Source organism: Malania oleifera, chromosome 4 (assembly GCF_029873635.1).
Source record: "Malania oleifera isolate guangnan ecotype guangnan chromosome 4, ASM2987363v1, whole genome shotgun sequence".
Classification (NCBI taxonomy): Eukaryota; Viridiplantae; Streptophyta; class Magnoliopsida; order Santalales; family Ximeniaceae; genus Malania; species Malania oleifera.
The window spans coordinates 72,170,181-72,190,291 of record NC_080420.1 but is presented as its reverse complement, the minus strand read 5'-3'; the positions used below and the strand labels follow the sequence as shown (position 1 = coordinate 72,190,291).

Sequence of the window (20,111 nt, the reverse complement as noted above, 5' to 3'; positions counted from 1 at the left end):
ATGATCCTGTTGGTCACTCGAGCTAAAACTCCCTGCAATATGAACAATGTCATCTTTGCCCTGAGTTTGTAGCTTTGCATGCATCACATGCCTATTTATACTGTGATACTGTTGACTCGGGATAGAACTCCCTGCAATTATGCCCTGAGTATCTAACTTCACTTGAATTATATGTTTGCTGCTGCCGCAATTTTCTGGCTATTGTTTCTCTTCCTTTACCTGAGTATGCTGCTCCATGGCTTTCTCACCAAAAGTCATGAGAGTGAACATCATCAAAAGAGGGATGAGCACTGGAGGAGGTGTGGAGTACATGAGAGTAAACATCATCAAAAGAGGTCAACTTGTGCTGCCCAGAATCTGAGATTGGAGTGGCTCCTTGGGTTTCAAACCGGCGAAAGTCCCACAGAACTGTCATATGATCTGTTTACTTCTGTGTGTGAACATCAGCTGTTATGGGTTGCATGATTTCCAGGTACCTCTGCTTCAACCCATTTGATTTCCAGAACCTATCTATGTGACAAATGCAGACCTCTCACTCTCAGAACCAGAGTTTGGGTATGGGTACTAGAAGCTGAGGGATGAGCACTGGAGGAGGCATGGAGTACATGAGAGTAAACATCATCAAAAGGGGTAAACTTGTGCTTCCCAGAATCTGAGATTTGAGTGGCTCCAACTTGGGTTTCAAACCAGCTAAGACCCGAAGAATTGTCATATGTTCCCTTTGCTTCTGCATGTTACCGAACATCGGCTGTTATGGGTTGCATGATGTTGAGTTTTTCATGGATATGCTTCGGGTCTGCTGTATACTCTGTGACACTCCTGTTCTGCTATTGTAGTTGAAAGTGCTCAAGGGAGTGATCATACATGCAGGGCAGGTTGTTGGAGTTAAATATATCCCAAACCTGTCAAATAAATCTTGACAGCCCTAAACCGCTGATAATTATTTCCATTCAATTTCTCTAATGTAATATGTGGTATCAGTGAGGGAATATAAGAAGCATACCAACAAGAAACAGCACAAACAATCACATCAACAGATTGAATCGCAAAAACAATGGCATAATTATTGTTCCCACACCCATGACCTCAACCACCTACAATTATACACTGAAGCCACTAGACACACACTGGCAGACTGTACCTGATCCAAACATGAGCGAACAACGAAAAAAAATTTGAAACTTTGGGCTTTAAAGCATAGCAATCAACTTGATATCGTGGTCTATATGAAGACCCAAACCATGAAAACCAAATTGGATTGAAAATAGGGTTTGATGAAGCCCATGTGCTGGTATGTGGCGTCAGAGCCGCTGGGCTGTGATGGCACATGAGGCTTGGGGGGAGGGGTGCGTCCATGATGATCTTTCAGGTACTGGCACTTTGGTGCCGCCTGTGAACAACTGTCATGTATGTTTGATCTGGCAGTGTTCTCTGTAGAAGTTGCTGGAAACTTTTTAACAGTGGTATATCTCATGAACAATATAATGACTGTAATACCTGTACATTACTATCATATCACTCACATATGGTAATAATACAACATAACTGGTGACTCTGGCAATGTGTGTCCTACCCAGCTGTTTTTTTTTTTTGATATCCATTGTATAAGTTACATGCTCAGCTTGTTTTGAGAGATATCCATTGTATAAGTTACATAATCGTGTTTAGCTGCTATGCGTCCAATTGTTTTCTTAGAGGAGCCTAGGAAGCTCTGCTGTTATTTTTACTATAATATGATGTTTATGCTGTATTGATTTTTTTTACTTCATTCGTACCTAATGTAGCTAGAGGGTGATGGGCTCGATCTTGATCCTGCATTACCTGCAAATAGGCCATCAATACTTCTTTTTGTAGATAGATCATCTGAATCATCAAAAATTAGAAGAAAGAGTAAGGAAGCTCTTAAAGTGTTCCGAGAACTAGTGGTGCACAATCAGATTTCATACCAGATGGCTGGGAAAAACAATGACAAGCCTGAGAAGTCCACTTTCCAGGGTTATCAAGTATCGACGAGCAGTCATGGACCTTGTCAATTAGAGCTGTCTCCAACCTCTCAGAAAGCAGGACTGAAAGATACGATCTCTATTATGATAATAAATGAAGGTGGGCATGTTGCTTTGGATAATATAGCTTCAGATGTACAAAGCAATTCCTTGCAGAAGATTTTGGAATATGTACTCCAGCACAAGAAGGAAGCAAAATTGAAGTCACCCGCAAAGGAGGTAGGCTTCCAACTTCTTTCTAACGATTTTGACATAAAAATAGCTGATATGTTACCATCACCAATAGAAGATGTTCAATTACATCACATTTCATCGGATCACACAGTGGAAAACCATGTTAATCATGTTGATTTGAACAATGATGAGTTGCTACCTACGGAAAGTATATCTGCTCGGGAGCATGAACAATCTAAACATACAAGTATTGGATCTTCTTCTCAGTATAGTGAAGAAAAGAGAACTGTTGTGGATTCAAGTGCACAGGTAATATCTTTAGAATCTGATTGCTGCGATTCAAATGATGAACTTACTAATGCTGAAGATGTAAGAGTTGAGCAACCAGGTTTACCAGAGGTTGACTGTTTGCGAGAACAGCAGCAGTCTGCAGCTCTCAAGGGTTCCTTTTTTTTTTCTGATGGCAGTTATCGGTTAGTTAGAGCTCTAACTGCTGGGTCAAAAATTCCTTCAGTGGTGATAATTGATCCTATTTCAAATAGACATTATGTCTTCCCAGAACATACAGTTTTCAGCTATTCAGCCCTAGTTAATTTTCTTGACGGGTTTCGCAATGGTAGTCTTATTCCATATCAACGCTCAGAGACTTTATTTTTAAAACATAGAGAGGTTAAACATCCACCATTTGTTAATCTTGATTTTCATGAGGCGGACTCTATTCCTCGAGTTACTGCTCATACATTTTCTGAGATGGTTCTTGGTTCCAATCAGTCTGATAGTCAAAATGCAGGCAATGCTTGGAAGAAGGATGTTTTAGTTCTTTTTAGCAATAGTTGGTGTGGCTTTTGCCAGAGAATGGAACTGGTTGTTCGTGAAGTTTACCGGGCCTTGAAGGGATACATGAACAAGCTGAAAAATGCATCTGAGAAAGGAGAATTTTTATTTAGTTGTGGTAATTTGTTTGTCTAAAATTATTTAGTTGCAATAAGGACTGTATTTACGTAATTAGTCCTTTTTTTTTTGGCATTTTTTATTATTCTTGCTCTTCATCTTTTTGATATTTCAGCTTCTCAAGTAAATACATCTGTTATTGCTATGTGGAATTTATCTTCTTTAGTTAATTAGGTCAAGCGGTTTTGTGTAGAAGTGACTAATTGATATGATTAACTCAAAGGAAAACATTTTTCACATAATTGACGCTGTGAATGACTGGAACTCATGGAATAGACTGTCCCATTGTCATCAATCTTTTCACTAAACTGAACAGTTCTTTTTCCCTTTATGGTGGACTGGGTTCTAGTATTTATTTTGCAACATCATTTCTGAAAGGAAAGCAACGTATGCAAGCCTGTGGGACTTCATGGAAGTTTTAACTTGTCAACTTGGTCAGACCTCAGTGGAGGTGGACTTGGTTGATACAGTTTATGGAATTTAATTCTTGATGAATATCAATGTAAATAACTTTTTGTGTTTGAAAACTACTGTAGGAGCAAGGAAGCCTGAGGGTATGCTCCACTTTTAGGTGAAAATTGGGTTGTGTGTCTTTTCTGATTTGATTTTTTTCTTTTGTTATAGTGATATAGTACACTATAGTTATAGGAATATGTTACTGGAGTTGTGGAAGAAAGGAAGGAGAGGTGTCTTTTCCGTAGCTTTTTTAATAACTCTTGATTAGACAGTGGACAGTGGAGGCCAAATGCCCATTTTTTGGAAGACTTGCTTTTACGTGCTGATGTTAGATAGCTTTTGGGCTAGAAGCATGTATTCTGAATATTTTTGTTTTTGTTTATTTTTTTAAAAATGAGTGCTGAATCCTCTACTTGAATATGGGCTTTCCACATATATTCCACAGTTCCAGAATTAGTTTCATTTTGTGCTTTCTATTCTTTGATTTCAGAATCTTTTGACATGTATTGCCCAGCAGGCTGTGCTTGATGTATGTAATTTGTTCAGTTCTCCTGCATCTTGAGATTTGTAGTCTTCAGCTGTTGTCAGAGAAGTCTGCTTTACTTGGTTTTGCTTTGATTTCCATTTCAAAACATTTTTGATATTTTGGTGTACATGCTGTCAAGCACTACTGGAATTCAAATAGTAAAAATTTCATCACCTTGATGTCCTGAAAAATGTATAAATTTATGTACTAAATGATAGCAGAAATGTATATACATGCTGTCGAGTGCCACTGGAATTCAGATGGTAAAAGTTTCTTGACTTTGATGTCTTGAAAAATGTATTTATTTCTGTACAAAATAATAGCACAAATGTTATGTCAAGGCATAACTTCCTGTACATTTTTATGTTTTCATGTCACAGATAACTTGGAAGAATTTATGCTGAGGCTTCCACTAATTTACTTAATGGATTGCACATTGAATGATTGCAGTTTGATCTTAAAATCGTTGGGCCAGGTGTGTCTTCTAAAACTAATATTCAACTTCTCTTTATATATTTATGAAGATATTGTTAAGATTTGATTAAAATTGAATGTCCTAACTTGAAGATAGGTCTCTCCCTCTATTTATAATACAAATTTAAATGCATTCTGATGACAATAATACCCTTACTAACTCTCACTAATTAACATACTAACACACAATAATAATCATACTAAACGAAATACATTACGTCTAGCACTCCTTTTCAAGTTGGAGCATAAATGTCATAAGCTCCTAGCTTTTAACAAATGAATCTAACACAAGAACCCCCAACACTTTGGTAAACAAATCAGCAAGCTGTGTGTCCAACTTCACATAAGCGGTTGTAATGAGCTTGTGTACAAGTTTCTCCAGAGCAAAGTGGCAATCAACTTCAATGTGCTTCGTCCGCTCATGAAAGATCGAGTTGGAGGCAATATGAAGAGCAACTTGATTATCACATGTCAACTTCACAGGTTGAGAATGCGGAAAACGCAATTCTTCCAATATGTTCTTCAACCAGACAAGTTCACAGGTAGTCTGAGCCATAGCTCTATATCCTGATTCAGCACTTGACCTTGTCACTACAATTTGTTTCTTACTTTTTCATGAAACCTAATTAATTCCAACCAAGATGCAGTGCTCGGTGGTGGATCTCCGATTAGAAGGCAATCTAGCCCAATCTGCATCTATATCCATGGGTATAAGTGTGACCCTGATAATGATGTAAAAGACCTCTCCCAAGTGCACCTTTGAGATATCTCAAGATGCAAATTACTGCGTCCCAATGACTTTTCCTCGGAGAATCTAGAAATTGACTCATAAAACTTGTTGGAAAAAGATATATCCAGTCGAGTAACTATGACATAATTCAACTTTCTAATAAGCCTCCGGTATTTGTCCAAGATAAGGTAGCAAATCACTCATATCCGACATTAACTTGCTGTTTGGATCCATGGTTGTATCAACCAGTTTAGATCCCAACAAGCTAGTTTCATCTAACATATCAAGAACATACTTCCTTTGTGACGCAACAGTTCTGATACGAGATCTCGATACTTCTATACCCAAGAAGTATTTCAACGGTTCTAAATATTTGGTCTAAAACTTAGTCTGTAGGAAAAGTTTGAGACTCTGAATACCTTTATTATTATCACCTGTAATAACAATATCATCCACATAAACAACAAGAAGGATCCTACCCGATCAAATATGATGATAAAACACAGAATGATCCACAACACATTGTTGAACACCAAACTCAAGTACTATAGCACTAAAACAACCAAAACGTGCTCAGAGAGATTGTTTTAAACCATATAAAGCCTTCTTGTGCCGACACACTAAGCCCGACTCCCCTTGAGCAACGAACCTAGTTTGTTGCTCCATACAAGCCTCCTTCTCAAGGTTACCATGCAAGAAGGCATTTTTCACATCTAGCTGATGCAGAGGCCAGTGACAAGTAGTAGCCAAGGAGATAAGCAAACGTAGTGATGTAAGTTTGGCAACCGGAGAAAAAGTATCAGAATAATCTAGACCATACACCTGAGTGTATCCCTAAGCAACCAAACGAGCCTTTAGACAAGTCACTGAACCATCAGGGTTGACTTTCACAATGTAAACCCAACGACAACCAACCACAGACTTGTCAGGAGGAAGAGGTACCAAGTCCCAAGTACCATTGTCACGTAAAGTGTTCATCTCTTCAACCACAGCATCCCTTTGCCCAAAATGGGCTAAGGCTTCCGAAACATATTTAGGAAGGGTAGTAGATGATAGAGAAGCAACAAAACAATAATAGGGGGGTGATAAGGAGTCATAAGAAACATAGTTGGAAAAGAGGTGTTGAGTACATGTGCGTTTACCTTTCTGAACAACAATAGGTGGATCAACATCATGGGAAGTATGATCATCAAACAAGGAAACCAAAGGCGTGGTAGTAGAAGCTCCTCCTTTGAGCTGCCGTTGTGAATACACTTGCAAATTAGGATGATCAAGACGATGAGAAGGACTCGAATTACATGGAGACTTAGATGGTTGGTTCGGCATGGACAACAAAGTAGAATCTAGAAGATTAAGCAAAGAAAGAGACTCATTGAGCTCAGAAGCACTCAGTGACTGGGTGTAGTACTAGGTGTAGACTCAAAGAATAACACATTGGCATAAACAAAGAAGCGATGCAGTGGACAAGGGTGGCGAGTTCATGGCTGGTCTGCGTGGAGGTGTTGCGGTGATGGTGGTGCTGTGGAGGGATGGGGTTAAGGGTGGAGCAGGTTGATAGCTCTGTGGGAGAGAGCAGAGAGGGAGTGGTGAGGAGTAGAGAGATGGGTGAGGCGGAGATGGAGTTCAGATCTGCCGTGGCGGGCTGCAGTGTGGTGTTGTGGCTTTAGGTATGCCGGGGGGTTGCTGCGATGATGGTGGTAGCAGAGTGAGATGGTGTTCACTGCTGGGTTCCGTGAGTGAGGTCAGATCTAATGGAGCTCGCGGCCGAGGGTGGTGCTGTGAGGATGAAAGAGGGGGAGCTGCTGGACTGTTGTGTTGGGTGAGTGGAGCTCAGAGGTGACAGACGGTGGAGGTGGTGGAGGACTGAGGTGGCTGGCTCCGGTTAGGGAGATGATTGGGAAGCAGCTGAGAGAGAGATGATGGAGAGAGAGGAAAGAATGAAGAAGATGAACAGTGAAAAATGGTGACTCCCCTCCCTGCGTGTGTGCGTGACCTATAGCCTTTATAGGCTTTTTTGTTTTCTTCATTTTTGTATTTTTTTGTTTGCTTTGTTTCTTCTTTTTTTGTGTTTTTATTTTGCTAATAATGATAATAATAATAATAATAATAGTAAGGTACCACTTATAATAATAATACGAGTACTAAAAACTTTAATAATAATAATAATAATAATAATAATAGTGTACTAAAATTATAATAGTAATAATACACTAGTAATAATAGTAACAATAATAATAATATTACACTAATAATTATAGCCCCCCTTTTCTGGTATTCTTCCCCCTTTTTGTATTATTATTTTTATTATTTTGTATTTTTTTATCGACCCTTATTTTTTCAGAAAGAAAGACTCAGCCGAAAGTTAAACTTAGTTTCCCGAAAATCGAAGGACCCGGACTCCATTTTTCCTAAGATGCTCGGAATTTGGTGAAAACACACCGGGACTCAGCAAAGACATTGGGACTCCTTGAAAACGAACCGAACTCAGTACAGACATCGGGACTCAGTAAAGACAAGCTGGGACTCGGTAAAAATACCGGGACTCATTGAAAACAAACTGGGACTTGGTAAAAACAAACCGGGACTCGGTAAAAATACCATGACTCATTGAAAACAAACTAAGACTCGGTAAAAACAAATTGGGACTCGGTAAAAATACCTGAACTCATTGAAAACAAACTGGGACTCGGTAAAAACAAACCGGGACTAGGTAAAAACACTGAGACTCGGTCGTGTTTCTCAAAAGGGTCCTCCAATTTCCGGGACACGAAGCCAACTTTTATTGTGCCGGGTCTTCTTGGGGTAGCTTGGTTAAAATTGGGGTGTTGACACAAACTACCTCAAACTTAGGTCTCGAGTATACTAGAACACGAAGAACTATCATGTGCTCCCTCTGCTTCTACATCTCACAAATGTCGGCAGTTATAGGTTGCACAACGTTAAGCACCTCATCAATACCTTTCATCTCTCCAAAATAATTTGCAATGCTCCTATCACCTTGTTGTAACTGAAAGTACTCTTGGGATAAACCAAGCATATGTGTAATGTTACTGGAGTAAAGAAGTGACATAATCCCAAATCTCGTTGCATGTATGTAGATGCATACACATTCATGCAATCTGTGGCTCCATTGAATTCCATAAAAGAGAAACAATCAAGACATCTTCTTGAACCTACACGCCTTTTCTCTTCTCATCAGAAGAATCAGATTGGAGCAAGTGGTCAGATTTCCCTAATCTTGCTAAATAAATCCGAATAGCTTTAGACCATTGAACATAGTTCTTTCCATCCAAATTTTGAAACGTTATTTGTGGCAGCCATGTAGGAAACAAATTTTTGGGATTCATAGATTCCATCCCAACATTAACAAATCAGCAATCACACCAAAAAACAAGAACAATCAAAACTAATTGGGACAATCACAAACTATGTGAAGCATCAACACAACGATAGACGAGGTGAACAACTCAGCGATGGATATAGTGCTGCCACAGCACTCACAAATCAGCAACCACACCAAAAAAAACATCGGAACAATCACAAACCATGTGAAGCACCGACGCAATCATGGACAAGGTGAACAACTCACCAACGGATATAGCACTGCGACAACCTCACAACTGAACATATAAACGCTGCCATGACTCCAAAAGACTCACAAGCAAGCCTTCACAAATCCTGAACAGAAATTAACAGAATACTGCGAGTGTATGGTTGAAAAAGGTTGAATTTTTTTAGCCAAAAACTGGCGTAACAGCTTGATGATATAGTCTAAAGAAGGAATCGGAGCATGGAAGAAAAAAATAAAATAAAAAATAGTTAAAAAAAATAGTGGCTAGAACTGCTCTCAAAAGCCAACATGTGGGGTCGGCCCTGACGGCATTTGGCCAGTTTGTGGGGGCGCGTGGGGTGCCCTAGCGTTGGGGTTTTGTGGGGTGGGTCGTTGGGGGGGTTCCGATTATGGGTATATGGTTGGTTTTGTGATTTAGTATGGTATGGAGCCAGATTAGGGAAGAACAGCCGCAAGAATGGTGCTTTTTGGCGATGACTAAGGGAAATAGGTTTTAGATAGGATCATGCTCTGATATTATTGTTAGACTACAACTTTACGTAAAAGCTTAAGCTCTTAGGTTGTGGGCCAACAATGTATATCAAGCTTTAACGCTCCCCTGCACGTGCAGCCCGACAGCACGTAGAGAGATAAACACACAATAAATAACACTCATGATAGGGAACATAATAATTTTTTAAAACACCACACAATAAACGTAGGTAACAAGACTAGAACCCAGGACCGCCTGGTAACTAGCTCTGATACCATGCTAAGATTTGATTAAAAATAAATGACTAAACTTGAAGATTGGTCTCCCTCTATTTCTAATACAAATTTAAATACATTCTAACGGCAATAATGCCCTTACTAACTCTCACTAATTGACATACTAACACACTCAATAATAATAATACTAAAAGGCATATATAACCTCTAACAGATTATTTAGTTTTGTTTTGACTTCTTTCAGTTTGTGACCTTTAAATTCTTTGGTTACTTCTCATTATAGAGTTATGAAGATATATTTAGTTTTATTTTAACTTCTTTTAGTTTGCGACATGTAAATTCAGTATTGTTGATGCCAGTAATTTATAATAAGCATTGGTTGAAAATACACCATCTTTCTTTTACAACAACCTCCTTTCTCTTCATGGGTTATCTTAAACTAGTCATCTATCTACTTGGACCAACTCTTTAGATTCTCCATCTTAGTTGTTATGCTATCTTTTTTTGATAAGTATATAGCTTATTAAATAAAAGAAAGGAATATAAAATAAATTTTAAAATGAAAATAAAAACTGATGGATGGGGAACTTAAATGTTCATGCATAGAATTATCAAACATTGTAAAACATGCAAGTTGCCCTTTTAGCCATGACTGTCCATTTTTACTTCCCCAAGACACAGTGAATCTGTCAAAAATGTGATTATACTTGCTGAAAAATATCCCCTGCCTAGCTGCACTTGGAAGGGTACATAATTTCTGAGAAGTAGAGGATTGCAAGAGTTTGTGAAAAATTGAGCTTTTCACATAAAGAAAAATGTGGAGTAAACCTGGCCAATTTATAGATTTAGGTGTAGAATCAAACTGATGATGTCAAGATGAGTAACAATGAAAAAGATCAATGGCGGGAAGGGTCAAGAATCCATGAATGATAGTCTGTCCTATTAAAAGGAATACTACCCTCCAACAAATATAATAAGGAGGTGAGGTCCAACACCTCTCATCTAACCAACTCAGGATTCAATATAGCATCACCCAATGATACACCATCAGATGCAAAGAACGTGGCGTTTAACTCCTTAGCTGTTGCTAGCACCTTGGCATTAGTCAACCAACTAAACCCAATACAATGAATAATTTCATTAGCATATTTAAATTGACATCAGAGATGCCTTTAGGAAAGGAAGAAACCTCAATGCCCGAAAAGTAACAAAAAGGTGCGAAATTGATCATCTCAAACTCATGTAAAACATGGCGTTTGGTTACATCAATACCAATAGGACAAATTATAATCATACTATGAACATATGGCAAAAGAATAATTGGACTTGAGCTGAACCTTTGCAATAGAAAAAATAATTTGTTGCAAAAGAATAAAGAAAATGCATGGAAAGGACAAGTTGTCTTCCTCAATAAAAAATAAAATTTAAAAAAAAATAGTCCTATAAACTCTTTGCAAACCATTCAAAGAAACAACTAAAAGTTGAGCCAAAAGAGAAGCTAGAATGACCACGCTATATTAAAGGAAGGTGTGAGATCTTTAAAATTTTGGGAGTTCCTTTTCAACCACAACAACCAAAGCATTGTATTAAATATCACTAATTTTACCAAAATTTCAACCAAAATTTTAGATATCGGGAGTGTTTGAAAGAAAAAAATTGAGTTTTTCTTTGCATTTTGTTTTTCAATTAATCACAATCATATATTTTAATATTTCTCAAAGTTTCATTTGTAATTTCCATAATTTATTATCAGATTTCAGTGTTTCTTTAAATAAAAATCGAAGTTTCTATAGAAATCAAAATTTCTGAAAAATTTGTAAATTGAGACCCTTGAAAGTTCCATTGAAATTGAAATTTTAGTACTTGGGTTGAAGAATAGCAAAGCAAGTGCACTTTGGAACACATTCCCTTACTTCTGTAGATGTGCCAAAACTTCACCATCATATGTTAACCCTCATTTCCCGACACGCTCACCTCACCAAAAATGGCAAATATCCTAGACTAAGGCTCAGTAGTCACCTGACAATGAAGAAACAAATACTAATTTGTTTGATTAGAAGCCACACATAGAGTAATACAAGCACGTTGAGTAAAATGGAGTAGTTCGGGCATGTTGTGTGATTGTAGAATACACTCAATATTAAAAGGTGAGTTTTATAAGATGGATATAAAACCAACTATGCTATATGGATTAGAATGTTGGGTAACTGAGAAACAACATATACAAAAAGTAGAAGTTGTCAAAATGAGAATACTAAGGTGAACGAGTGGTATAATGTTAAAAAATAAATTAAGCTATGAACATATTCACTATAGGTTGAGTGTAGCACCTATACAAGATAAGATGAGGGAGGGGCGGTTTAGATGGTTTGGGCATTTGCCACTTGGGCCAAATAGTCACTAGTGGGGAAGAGTGAGCTAGTTATCCTAATTGACAATAGAAGGGGTAGGGTTAGACCTAAAATAACTTGGAATGAGATAGTAAGGAATTAATGACCCTTAAATTGTTGGAGGAAATTGTCCACAATCGTGTAAATTCGCAAAAAAGAATTCATGTGGTCGCCCCTTCCCAGTGGGACTTGAGCGATGGTTTGTTGTTTTTGTTTTTTTGTTTGTAGTTAGAAGTTCTCACACAAATATCTTGATTGATTGCCTTGTTATGCTTTCTTGCTTGTGACAAACCATTACTAATAATTCTATTAAGAAACAAGGTCCAAACAAATGCCTTTATCTTAGAGGGAGTTTTTACCTTGCAAATAGATTTTTTCCAAAGGGAAAGATGAGAAGAAAATTTCAACAGGTGTAGCCAAAAGAAAAACAAAAATTCTTACCTGACTTCTAGAAGGAAGTGTAAAAGAATGGATAATGTACATCATACTATCTAATTCATCTACTTATAAATCAGCAAGATTCCCCAAAAAGAAAAAAAAAAAAAAAAAGAAGAAGGAAATACCATGAGAAAGAATCCCTCCCAAGGAATGAAGGGAATAAGTTAGAGCATTATGAAAATACGAGCCTAGAAAGATGAGGAAATGAAGTAATAAGAGTAGGGGCTGTTTGGTATCATTGTCAAAAATTAGAGAAATAAAAACCAGAAACGAAAATGAAAAACCAGAAATAGAAACTAAAAATTAGAAACCAGCAACCTATTTAGTTAACATTTATGAAACTAATACAAATTAAAAATCTAATGAAAAAAAATTCTCATTTTCATCTTTAAATCAAAATATTATGAAAATATGATTAAAATAGTAAAATTACAAATAATACGCATTTAAAAATTACTATAATAAAAATTAATTTTATTATAATTATTTTAACTACTTTCAAATTTTACTTTACAATAAAAATTTTATTGGACATGACAATTGAAAAATAGTAAAAGTATTTTGTAATTGACTTTGTTATTTTTTTTAAAGAAAATTTGTATATTTTTATTTTAATTATATTTAAATTCATATGATCATTTAATTTTGATTTTAATTTAAAAGTGTATAAAATGAATAATTTAATCCAAAAAAATATTTTTTGGATATTAAAATTCCTAGCAACAAAATTTGTTTTTTAGTTTTTTAGCAAACAGTCGAAAACTGACAACAGAAACAAAAGCGTTTTTATAATCTTTTTTTTCACTATGGAGAAACAGAAACAAAAAACGAAAAACAGCGACGATACCGACAGGCCCATAGCGTTCCAAACCCAAATATATTTTCAAAAGCGTATTGAAGAACCATGTTAAGTTACCACTTTACCTAAAATATTAAGCTATTAGGTTGTGAGCCAACAACAAACATCAAGCTTTAGCACTACCCTGCAAGTGCAACCCAATTACACGTGGATGGATAGACAAACAATGGACAAACATATTGGGGAGCATGATATTTTTTTAAACAAACTTACACGAAACGTGGGCAAGAAGACAACCTAGGACCTCCTGGCAATAATGGCTTTGATATCATGCTAGATTATCACTTTACCTAAAACCTTAAGCTATTAGGCAGTGGGCCAACAACGGATATGAAGTCTGAGCACACCACTTCAATTTTTTTTTTTTCCCAAATTAGAAGAGGGGGAAAAAGGGAAACCTAAGATGTAAAACTACAAAGTACACTCATTACGATGAAGCCTATACTTTGTTGCCTATGGAATTTAGTTTCAAGAAAATTTCCACAAAAATTTCCAACTGGAGGAATGTTGTTACATCAATTTCCCATATCAATACCTTTAGATTGGCTAAGTGACCCCTCTTACGATCACTCGTACCTGGCCATAATGAATCTCTCGTCATCCTCTCCAACTTCTTAGCCTCTTCAATAGGAATCCTACAAAGGTACAAAATACAATGGAATAAGAGACAAGGCATTAATTAGATCGATATGATTTCTGAAAAAAAATGTAAGCAGTCTACCTACTATTGAATCCCAAAAGGTATCTAAGTAGGGTTGCCTGCCAAAGGAGTGTTTGAGTGAGAAAAAGAAAGAAGAACCAAAGAACTTGCCAAGGAGCTAAACATTGTATTTCACATTCTTATGTTGCCCCAAATTTATTCTGGCACAACTCAATCTCACTTTGCCTCCAATTTAATTCCAATTGTTGTACTATATTTATTTTCAATTGTTGCATTTTCTAAAACTTTTTAAAAAGAGCAGACACTTTGCTAAATTTTTCCACATCCTCCAAGAAATTTTTAAAAAAAACCTAGCATGATCTATAGACTAAAGATGGAAATGGCCACATTGTCCCTCCCAAGCTTAATCCCTTTGATAACACTTAACCTTTGAGCTTGTAAAACGATCCAATCATAGTTACCCCGAATGCTGCATTTTGGTTGTGGTACGGGATTGGGTACGCTACTTAACAGTGGGTAGGCTTGATCGATACGCCATTTTCAGGTTATCGTATGCTCAAACCACTGTGTTAGATCATAGTACGCATTTAACTATTTACTTACCGTCTATAATTTCCTTATGTGAGTTTAAAAATGTGTTAAACTTGCAATTTCAATATATATATTTTTGAAAATTTAAATTTTTTTTACATTACAACTATTCTTAATTGAATTATGTAAATTTTAAATGAACAACAATATTTAATTAGTAAACTAATTTATTTATTTTGATATAAATAAATGTGTTGATTTTTTAATACTAATATTATATTATACTACTAAGTAAAAAAAAATTGTTACTCTTTGTGGAGGGGGTTCTTGAGAAGGAAGGAGAGCTCTGATGTACATGAGTAATGGATGTTCTAGAGAGGACCTAGAGAGGAGAGGCGGGCAATTCCCAAGAATCTCAAGCTTGGATTGTGGCAGGTGAATGTATTTTGATGGCTAAAGGGATTCCATGATCTTGTGGGAATGTGATTGTTCGAGTGTCAAAAGGATTCCCTTTGGAGAATAATCCAGGGTATTTGTAGGGGATAGCCAAAATGTTACAAGATGTCGTCTTCCAGTAATAGATTGACATGTCATGCTTCAATTAATGAAAAAAAGATGAATTTTGGAGCAAAGCTTGCAGTGAGACATGGTTAAGATAAGAAACAAAAAAAGAACACATGTCACGAATGACACACGAGTGCTTGAGCAACTTAGGAAAAAGCTAACGGGTAGGGGTTCCCTTAGTGAACCTTGACTCAAGCCCACCAATCCAAAACACTCTAGAACATCCTAAGACCGGGATTGGTAGAGTCCCTCAGGTGCCTCTATGGCTAATCCCGACATGCATCGTAAATATTGATCTCCTACAAGAATGCAAACATAATATGCTTAGTAGTTAATTTAATTATTATCTACATGTGAGTTTAATATTGATCAATTCAAAAATCTTGGGCACTTGGTAATTTTATACATTTGCACTCTTTAAATAAAGACGTTGATAATAAAAAAGTTAAAGTTAATAATTACTTGCTACAGTGCTATAAAATTTCAAAGGCAAACTAAGATGAAACGTTTAGCATTCCTTTCCCCTACTGGTTGTTAGACTACCACTTTACCTAAAAGCTTAGGCCATTAGGTCGGGTTCAACAATGTATATCAAGATTTAACACTCCCTGCACTTGCAGCCTAATAACGTGGAGAGATAAACAAACGAAAAATACCAATAATACAACAAAACAACAACAATAACAACAACAACAAAACCAAGCCTTAGTCCCACTAGGTGGGGTCGGCTATATTAATCATTTTTCGCCAATTTATGCGATCATGAACCATTTCTTTTAATAGATTCAAGGATATTAAGTCTTTACTCACTATCTCCTCCCAAGTTATTTTAGGTCTACCCCTACCCCTTCTACTGCCCCCCACAATAATTAAGTCACTCTTCCTCATAGGTGCACTATGTGGCCTACATTGCAAGTGTCCATACCATCTGAGTTGTCCCTTCTTTATCTTATCTTCTATAGGAGCTACACCTAACTTATCACAAATATGTTCATTCCTTAATTTATCTTTCAATGTTATACCACTCATCCATCTAAGCATTCTCATCTCGGCAACTTTAACTTTTTGGATTTTATGTTTCTTCGTCACCTAACATTTCGTTTCATATAGCATAGCTGGTCTTACAGATGTCTTATAAAACTTCCCTTTCAATTTTAAGGGTATTCTACAATCACAGAGCACACTTGAAGTACTTATCTATTTTACCCAACCTGCTTTAACTCTATGCATTATATCATCTTCAATTTCTCCTTCAGCTTGCATAATAGATCCAAGGTATCAAAATCTACGAGTGCTATTTATTTCTTCATCATCAAGTTTAACTTTCTCTCCAATATTCCTTCTATCATTATTAAAATTACATTTTCATATATTCTGTCATATTTTCTGCTTATCCTAAAGCCTCTAGATTCCAAAGTTTCTCTCCATAATTCTAACTCAGCCTTTATTCCGTCCCTAGTTTCGTCAATTAATACAATATCATCTGCAAACAACATACACCATGGAACCTCCTTTTGAATACTCTTAGTCAATTGGTCCATCACTGAAGCAAAAAGATAAGGACTCAACGCAGATCCTTGATGTACACCTTTGGTGATTGGAAATTTTCTAGTTTCTCCATCTATAGTACTTACACTAGTCATTACACCATCGTACATATCCTTAATGACATATACCTATTACATACACCCTTTTTTTATAAAACTCACCATAGAACTTCCGTAGGTGTCCTATCATATGCTTTCTCAAGGTCAATAAATATCATATGCAAGTCCCTCTTCTTTTTCCTAAACTTTTTCATTAATCTTCTGAAAAGATAAGCTTCTGTGGTAGATCTCCCAAGCATAAAACCAAATTAATTTTTTGAGGCCTTCGTTTCTAACTTTAATCTTTGTTCAACTACCCTTTCCCATAGTTTCATCGTATGACTCATAAGTTTAATTCTACGATAGTTATTACAATTTTGAATATCTCTTTTATTTTTGTATGTAGGTATTAAAGTGCTTTTCCTCCATTCATATGACATTTTCTTAGTTTTTACAAATGTATTAAATAAATTAGTTAACCATATAATTCCATTATCACCTAAGAAAAATACCAAGAATAAGGAATAAAATTATTTTTTAAACACCACAAAATAAATCCGTGCAATAAGACCAGAACTCAAGACCCCCTGGTAACCAACTCTAATACCATGTTTGATTACCACTTTACCTAAAAGTTTAAACTATTAGGTTGTGAGCCAACAATGTATATCAAGCTATAACACAAACAACAAAAGAGAGTGAGGTGTGTGTTGGGGTAGGGGTTGGGTTTAAACTTGCAATCCTCATTCACTCAAAACATCTCTCTTGGATTTATTATGTAAACAGAAGGGCAAACTGAAGAAGATGTAATACATAGAATTAAAGTAGGTTGAATAAAATGTAGGAGTACGTCAAGTGTGTTGTGTGATCATAGACCCTTAAAATTAAAAGGAAAGTCTTATAAGACGGTTATAAGGCCAGGTATGTTTTATGGTTCAGAATGTTGAGCAACTACAAAACAAAATGTACAAAAGGTAAAAGTTGTTGAAATGGGAATGTTAGGTGGATGAGTGGTATAACATTAAAAGATAAACTAAAGAACGAACATATACGCAGTAATTTAGGCATAGCACCAGTCAAAGATAGGATAAGGGAGGGGCAGTTTAGATGGTTTGGGCATTTGAAACACAAGCCTAGTAGAGCATTTGTAACAAAGAGTGAGTCAGTTATTGTTTCTGACATGAAAAAGGATAGGGATAGGCCCAAAATAACTTGGAATGAGGTAATGAGGAAGGATTTAATAGCCCTTAATCTAGTAAAGGAAAATGCTCTCGATTAAATGAATTGGCGAAAAAGAATTCATCTAGCCAACCCCACCTAGGGGGACCTTAAGGCTTCTTCTTGTTGAAACATCTCTCTCTCTCTCTCTCTCTCTCTCTACCCATTCAAATGGAATCCGTGCATCAGTGCAGTGGCAAGCTGGAATCCTTTTCTCTCTCCTTTGCAGGCTTCACAGCAGTTTTGTGGCGGTGATTACATTTTTGTTCCACAGTTCTACTATTCAAGGTTCAAGCACAGTTTGGTTTGAAATTTTTCTTACAATTTGTTTTAAAATGGTTATCTAATTTGGGTCACTACTTTTGATTATTTGGATCCCAACGCCGTCAATCCAGGATCCTGTCAACCCTTGAATTGGTACATTCGATTTGGATCGTGGTCCCTTGGGGGTGGGGGGGGAGCGACCCAGGTAACTTACAGATCTTGCTAAATATATCAACTTCTAGAATAACTGAAAAAGGGAAGGAAGGAGTAAAGGCCACAGGAGGCTTTGAAGCACTCTCTTGGCTGCCCAATCACAATAGCAAAAATATTAGTAGGCAACGAAGAATATATGATCAATCTATTATGAATAAAAGCTCTTTGCAGTTTTTGGAACTCAGAAAAACCCTGACAAACAGCCTCCAGCAGTACCACAACAATTCCTGGAGTGCAGCACATGAGCAACCAAAAGGTGAGATCTTTGGACAAAAAAGTGAAATCACTAAAACACAATAATATGGTTTATATAGGATTCAAACAATAGGATCAATTCAGGATGAAAACATGGCTGTATGAAGCCTCACATGCCTGTGCATGAGGTCAGCATTGCAAGCCTTTGTGCATAAGGGCATACAAGGCAGATCCAGTGATGAAAATTTGAGGAGTTGGCTGATCAGCAGTGTGTTTGGGTGGCTATGGTGTTGATTTTGCAAAATCTAAAGGGGTTTTGGTGTCCCTGAACTGGCAGTCATCCAGGGAATTTCTGCGGCTGTTGCGTCTTCTGGCAGCTGCTCTCTGGTTTTCAGGCCTATGGTGGGTGCTAGCAGTTTTCCTACGATGATAGACATGCAGAAGATTTAGGGCGTTAGGATTTTATTTGATGGTGGCGGAAACCCTCAGGGATTAGGTATCGAGACCATGCTCTGATACCCTAGTAAGAGTACTGTGTAAATTGGAAGACCTAAATATAATTGGAAGCCCTAAAAGTAAAGCAAGCTCTATTTATAATATAAACCAAGTTCATGACAATGACTATAATTCCCCTACTAATGCACTAACTCATGCTTACTAACACATTAATAACACAAGCAATAATGATTAGCTTTTAAAAACCAGTAATAGTAGCCAAGACCAAAGTCCAATTTTGCATAAAACTTGAAAAGTCTAAAAGTCGTCATTCAGATCCTTCTTGCAATAATATTTAGTTTTAATAAAAAATAAATTTTTTTAATGATAGAAATTTTAATTTGGGTTTTGCATCTCAAATTTCAATTTCAAAATTTTTTTTTCCCTGTAGTCAAATTTTCAAGATGTTGAAATTTAAATTCCAATAAATTTCAGATTGTAGAAATTTTGAGGAAAATTGTGTAAAAAGGATTCTCTTTAGATTTCGGAGTGCAGAGAAAATTTTGACATGTTTGTGGGAGAAGTTGTCACCTGTTGTTTAATGTATCTTCATTGGGTATTGTAAAACTCTTAATGGCTGCAAGTGTTATGATCCTAACTTAAGATAAATTAGTGAGTGAATTTTTCCACGGCATCAATTAGGAATGGATAAGCAAAAGACGAATATGAACATTGCAGTGGTAGAGTAGATGCAAAAAAAGCAAAAAAAGAAAAAGAAAAAAAGAAAAGAAAAAAGGTGAGACAAATGCACATTCACCACCAAAGCTAGGTAGAAGTTTGAGAGACATGAATGACAGCGAACATACTTGATTAGACCGACAAAAATTTCCAACTGTTGTATCTTCAATTGTGTAAGTGTCACTGAATAATTAAATTGACCATATGAATTAAACTGTATGTATTATTTGCATTTGCAGTACCCAAAATTCAGAAGCTAGTCAAAACTCAAAAAGCAGTATAGAGAATTTTTTTAAGAAAAAAGTCTTGTATCATCTCCAGGTTGTCTAGCTCAGAAACTAGGACAAGAGACAAACCTGGGTACCTTCAGAGAAGCATAGAACCCAGCCTTATGCAGACTGATGTGTATGCTTATATCAACAAGGA

The 20,111-nt window shown here is 36.5% G+C and overlaps 1 protein-coding gene across 2 annotated transcripts in view; it reads left to right on the top strand.

The window, feature by feature from the left end:
• LOC131154017 (uncharacterized) overlaps nt 1–20,111 on the top strand; it is an 81,458-nt gene that overhangs the window by 45,306 nt on the left and 16,041 nt on the right. For both annotated transcript variants that reach the window (XM_058106469.1, XM_058106470.1), the window contains exons 5-6: nt 1,785–3,129; nt 4,491–4,585. In XM_058106469.1, the coding sequence (XP_057962452.1) occupies nt 1,785–3,129; nt 4,491–4,585 (1,440 nt within the window). The remainder of the gene's footprint in view (nt 1–1,784; nt 3,130–4,490; nt 4,586–20,111) is intronic.